General features: G+C 44.5%; 1 protein-coding gene across 1 annotated transcript in view; it reads right to left on the reverse strand.

Annotated features, from left to right (window-relative positions):
- The window catches only part of LOC107293454 (ataxin-7-like protein 3), a 61,953-nt gene that overhangs the window by 23,170 nt on the left and 33,454 nt on the right, over positions 1-5,329 (reverse strand). Inside the window, exons 6-8 of the mRNA XM_015822606.1 lie at positions 3,291-3,336; positions 1,926-1,957; positions 1,044-1,112 (exon numbers count right to left, since the gene is read on the reverse strand). Coding sequence (XP_015678092.1) covers positions 1,044-1,112; positions 1,926-1,957; positions 3,291-3,336 — 147 coding nt within the window. The remainder of the gene's footprint in view (positions 1-1,043; positions 1,113-1,925; positions 1,958-3,290; positions 3,337-5,329) is intronic.

Consider the following 5,329-nt stretch of genomic DNA (forward strand, 5'->3'; position numbering starts at 1 on the left):
GCCGAAACCGAAGCTGCTGAGGTCGCCATCACCGCCAAGGCCGTCGCCGCGGCCTCCAAAGCCGCCGAGGCCGCCGAAAACGAAAACGGCGAGCGGCCAGCGGCTATTTTCTCCCACTGCCGGAAAACTCACCGGGGGAGGGGGCAGATCTTCTGGCTCCTCGGGGGTCTCTCCAGGGGTCTCTTCGGGGGTCTCCAAACCCCCCCTCTGCCCTTCTTCCGCTCCATTACCACGGAGCTACGGGACAGGCGTCCGCCATCTTGCAGACATGGCATGGGTCCAGGACACCTATGGACCTGTCTTCCCCAATGAGATTGTCCCACCTCAATTGTGCTGGCAAAAGGGGCCTACTGTGGATCCCATCAGTCAAGGAATTTCAGCTGGTGGGATCCAGGAGAAGAGCCTTTTCTACCACGGCTCCTGCCCTTTGGAACATCTTGCCACAGGAGGCAAGATCCCCCCCCCCCATTAGCCTTCAGAAAAAGCCTTAAAACCTGGTTATGCTGGCTAGAATGGGATCCTGAAGGATTGTTGGCTGGAGGTGGTTGGTGCACTAACAGAGAAGGCACCCCACCTCTCCCCTTCAAACCCTTGTTTTTTAGTTTGTTTTAATTTTTGTAATTTTAATCCATTTTATACAGTATTTATAACTGTTATATGTTATTTTATCTTGATGTAAGGTGCTCAGAGTTGCCCAAACCATGAGGTGGGCAGCAAATAAATTTGATTGATAAATAAAATATCAAGCCCATTATAAACAATGCCTACCAGCTTTAAATATCTAGCCTCAAGGGGCTGAAGAGTCCTCAAATCACTTCAAAAGGTCATAGGCAGGGGCTGTATCCTCCTTTTGAAATGTCTCCTCCAAATCAAATCTTAAGCACTACACAAGCTCTAATGATCAGTTATGCAGACCCTATGCAGAGTTCCTCAGGGTAAGCATCTACCTTCAAATAAATAAACATTGGTTTCTTTCTGTTAACTGTAAATAAACAACAGCATACAGAAGCAATAGCTATAAGGAAATAGAGCTAGGTACTCACTGTAGTTAGCAAAGTACGGAGCTCCTCAGGGCCCAGACTTTCATAGCTGATTCCAGCAGAATTGTTATACTAAGGAAGAGAACACACCACACCCAGATATTTTAAGTGTTATATAAATCACAGCAATCCTTTCCTTCGCATTTCCCACCATGAAATGAAATGAAATACTGTTTATTCGGTCAATGACCATCAAAATTTGAAAATATGCAACACAAAAGTAAAATCAAATAGATAAGATAAAATACTAGTATAACAAAGATAAAATAACAAATAAAAATAACATATGCTACTATGAAATCCTATTAGATTCTGGAGTCATCAGCATTAGGAGGCCCATTTAATGTTAGATGTTGAAAGCCACAAGAGATAGGGCAACGATGCAGAATGGATGGGACTTTGTCATGCAGCAATGAAATACTTCTAGACCAGGGGTCCCCAACCTCCAGTCCGTGGACCAGTACCGGGCCGTGGCATGCCAGCAACCGGTCCACACAAACAAGCAAAGCCCCATCCACGAGATGTAGGCAGCACACAAAACCACGCACCCTCCGGTCCGCAGAAAAACCTCTCTCCACAGAACCGGTCCATGGTGCCCAAAAGGTTGGGGACGTCTGTCCTAGAGTACATCCACTGCTTTTGTTAAAAATGGTGATAAGTTTCTTTGAGGTTGAAATTATAGTTTCCTTGGATTTCCTTTCTTAATTATAAGCATTTGTGCCACCAAATTCAGGCATATGGTGGGAGAGGGCTCCAGAGCCACTGCTGCTTTAGTTAGTTCCGCTAACTAAACAGAGCTACTGTAGAATACCTTGTACTTCCTGAAGTCCTGAAGAGGAACACAGTATGATAGGTCACAAAGTTGCTGTGCTGAACTAAACTCACCTTAAATGGGTCTGAGTTGCCACTCAGCTCCCCTATAGGAAGAGAAAAAAATATAGGTAACTAGCAACACATGTGGTCTCACTCTACCATGATGTTCATCAATGCACATGCTAGAGAACTAGCACTTGTTTTTAAAGGCCAATTCATAGATTCCGTATGGCCAGTTGCATGTCAAGCTGTGAATGGAGCCATCTCCAAATTATGCCTTAGGAAACACAAATGTTCAATTTTGCATAAGAAAATATATATAACAGCATTCTGAAACATTCTAAAGCAATCTAAAACATGCTTTACACAATCTACAGTAAAGGAGGGTTAATTAGTGGAGAAAGGAAGCTCAAACAATGAACCAAGAGAGAGGCTGACTTACATTCCTTCCAGTCCAGTTTCCAGGGTGATCCAGGAATCCTGCAGTTTTGGAGTTTTTTGTAATTCCTTGTTGCCATTCATGACTCTCTTTTAAGCAAGCCCATCTGCTCTGGGTCAACCAACTGCCATCACTATTTGCCCATCTACACTTCATCAAGCCTTCAGTAGATTCCTCCAAATGCTTAGTGTTTCCTCTTCTTACTTGACAGACCACAATGAAAAATTGTCCGTGGTAGAGCTACCACATCTAGTCTGGATTTTGGCAGCCCAAATAAAGTAACTATAACCCATCCTATGCACTCCCTCCAGATGCCCAATTCATTTGAAAGCCATGACAACCTTTCCTTTGTTTTCTGAGCATAGCACACACTGCCCCTGCTTTTCCGCTAAACCTTTAAATCAAGCAGGTTTTGGCCTACTTAAAGAAACACAGATATTTAGCAGACTGACCAAAAATATTCTGGTTGTACAACACATTAGTTCACCTTGATCTTCTCTTTACATTTTCCCATAGCATGTGTAAAGCAGCAATAGCCAAACAATGCTGTCACATGTTACAGTTCAAGAAGAAACCTACTACATCAAGCAGGATAAAAGGATCTGACAGTTTGGCCACATAAGAGGCGCCCTGATGCATCTCTCCCAGCAAATCTATCCATGCTTGGAGAACTCATGCTGTTTAGCTGCTGCTTTAGTTGTGTTTGTTTCCCTCCAATTAATCTGGCATGCCCACATTCATCACTCACACAGAAACACAAGAAAACAGGGCTTTCCAAAGGCAGGCACTGCTTGCAGTTACAAAGCAAAAAAGCATGTATCTTCTTCACTCCAAATTTTAATTTTAATTAAGATACACAAAACCTCTACAGAAGCTTGGAACATTTCTACAAAGAATAAAATATAAAAAAGGAGCTTGGGAAATTATTTGCAATATTCATTATATTGTGTCATATGGAGATCAAATACAGCAAGAATGAAAGATGATTTTGCACTCACCATTTTTATGTTTCAGGGACTTGGATCTTCGGGGAGAATTGGGATTCTGAAAGAAGTGAGGAAAAGTAAAGGGTCTAGTTTGGTATGGGGGACAACTCTGAATATAATAGATCTTGCAACTAAATGCCCTCTTCTTGAAGGCCAGACTTTCCAACGTTGTTTCATTTCAATGGTAAGCAGAAATCAGGCTATTTCTTCAAGGTTTTGAACATCAGTAACAGCAATGCAGATGATTAGGTTTTAACTTTTTTTAATTATCTGGTACCTAAATAATGGCAAATGAGCTATAAAATACAGGTAGTCCTCAACTTACGACCACAACTGAGCCCAAAATTTCCATTTCTAAGCAAGGCATTGAGTTTTGCCCCATTTTACAAACTTTTTTGCCACAGTTGTTAAGGGAATCACTGCAGTTGTTAAGTGAATCATACAGTCATTAAGTGAATCTGGCTTGCCCCGTTGACTTTGCTTGTTGGAAGCCAGCTGCGAAGGTTACAAATGGTGATCACATGACCCCAGGACAGTGCAACTGTCATAAATACATGCCAGTTGCCAAGTGCCTGAATTTTGATCATGTGACCCTGGGGATGCTGCAACAGTCGTAAGTGTGAAAACTGGTCATAAGTCACTTTTTTCAGTGCTGTTGTAACTCTGAACGGTCACTAAACGAATGGTTGTAAGTCAAGGACTACCTGTATTTTAATACTTAAAACAGAGGAAGCACAAAACTATTTTGAAATGAATAGGTTTAAAGAATGTTGTTGAAGTACAGAAAGGCCGACGCGAGAGTCTGGACGATTAAGCAAGGGAAGCGACCAGTGGCTGAATATATTCGGGAATTTTGCAGCTTGGTTGCTCGTGTCAGAGGATTGCCGGAGCATATGTTGGTCTACCAATTCCAAGATGGATTAAACAAGGAATTGTATTACAACTGTCTACCCAGAGGGGTGTCCCATCTCCTCAGAGACTGGTACCAGCTAACTACCAAGGTGGAGTTAGATTTGATAGATTACCGACAGCACACTGGTCAAGACCATCAACCTCATCCTGCAGTTGAGAGACAGCTGGTTGGTCAAGGTCAAGGAAGTAAGGGTAGTGTTCCCGAGACCAGGAGAGAGAGACCCCCCCTCAGGGGATGGGAACATGTTTCCGATGTGATAAGGTGGGACACCGAGCCCTGGATTGCCCTGCCCCACATCCTATGTCAGCCCGTTGCCCTCCAAGTAAGCTGAGGCCAAAGAAGCCAGAACCGAAAACCAAGGAAAGAACCAAAGTGGCTCAACAGGTCATTGAGGTTTCTCCAACCTATGGTGAAGGGGAGAGAACTCCAACCCGAGAAACTTGGACTGGTTTTCTATGAGAGTGACAGTAAAGGGGAGGATGACCGAATGGTAACTGTTAAGGCACCCAAATCCAGAGAAGCATGCTAACACTGAAGTGTTCATGCCAACAAGTAGCGTTAGTTCTTAGGAAGGAGAGGCTACACAAAACCCAATGAAGGAAGAACAGGATAGCAGGTCAGAAATAATAGGGATAGAAGAAGATAGACCTGAGACACGGGTCGGCAACCCGTGGCTCTGGAGCCGCATGCAGCTCTTTTGTCCTTCTACTGCGGCTCCCAGTCCTCCTCCGCCATTTGCAGAGAGAGAGACAGAGAGAGGCACTTGTGCTTCCCTTCTCTCTCTCTCTCTGTGCCCATTCAGTCATTAATCCAGTCCGAGCGCCCACACGCACACGCACACACACACGGTTTTCTATCTTGCTCTCGCGGGGATCGAGAGGAGGAACCAGCGTTAACGAAATGGGACAAATGAACATGGCTGCCTTAAGACGCCCACTGCATCTCAGGCACCCCACCACAGCTGACACACCGCAGACATTCTTATTTGGCTGGCTCTCCACCGGCTCTCCTCTCCTGTCCTTGGTCTGCCAGTCCTCTTCCCCCACTCAGTGTGTTTGTGTGTGTGTGTGGGCGTTCAGACCGGATTAATGAATGAATGGGCAGAAAGAGAGGGAGAGGGAGGGAGGGAGAGGGAGGG

This window comes from Protobothrops mucrosquamatus, unplaced genomic scaffold, assembly GCF_001527695.2.
Source record: "Protobothrops mucrosquamatus isolate PMUCROS unplaced genomic scaffold, P.Mucros_1.0 scaffold1623, whole genome shotgun sequence".
In the NCBI taxonomy this organism is placed as follows: Eukaryota; Metazoa; Chordata; class Lepidosauria; order Squamata; family Viperidae; genus Protobothrops; species Protobothrops mucrosquamatus.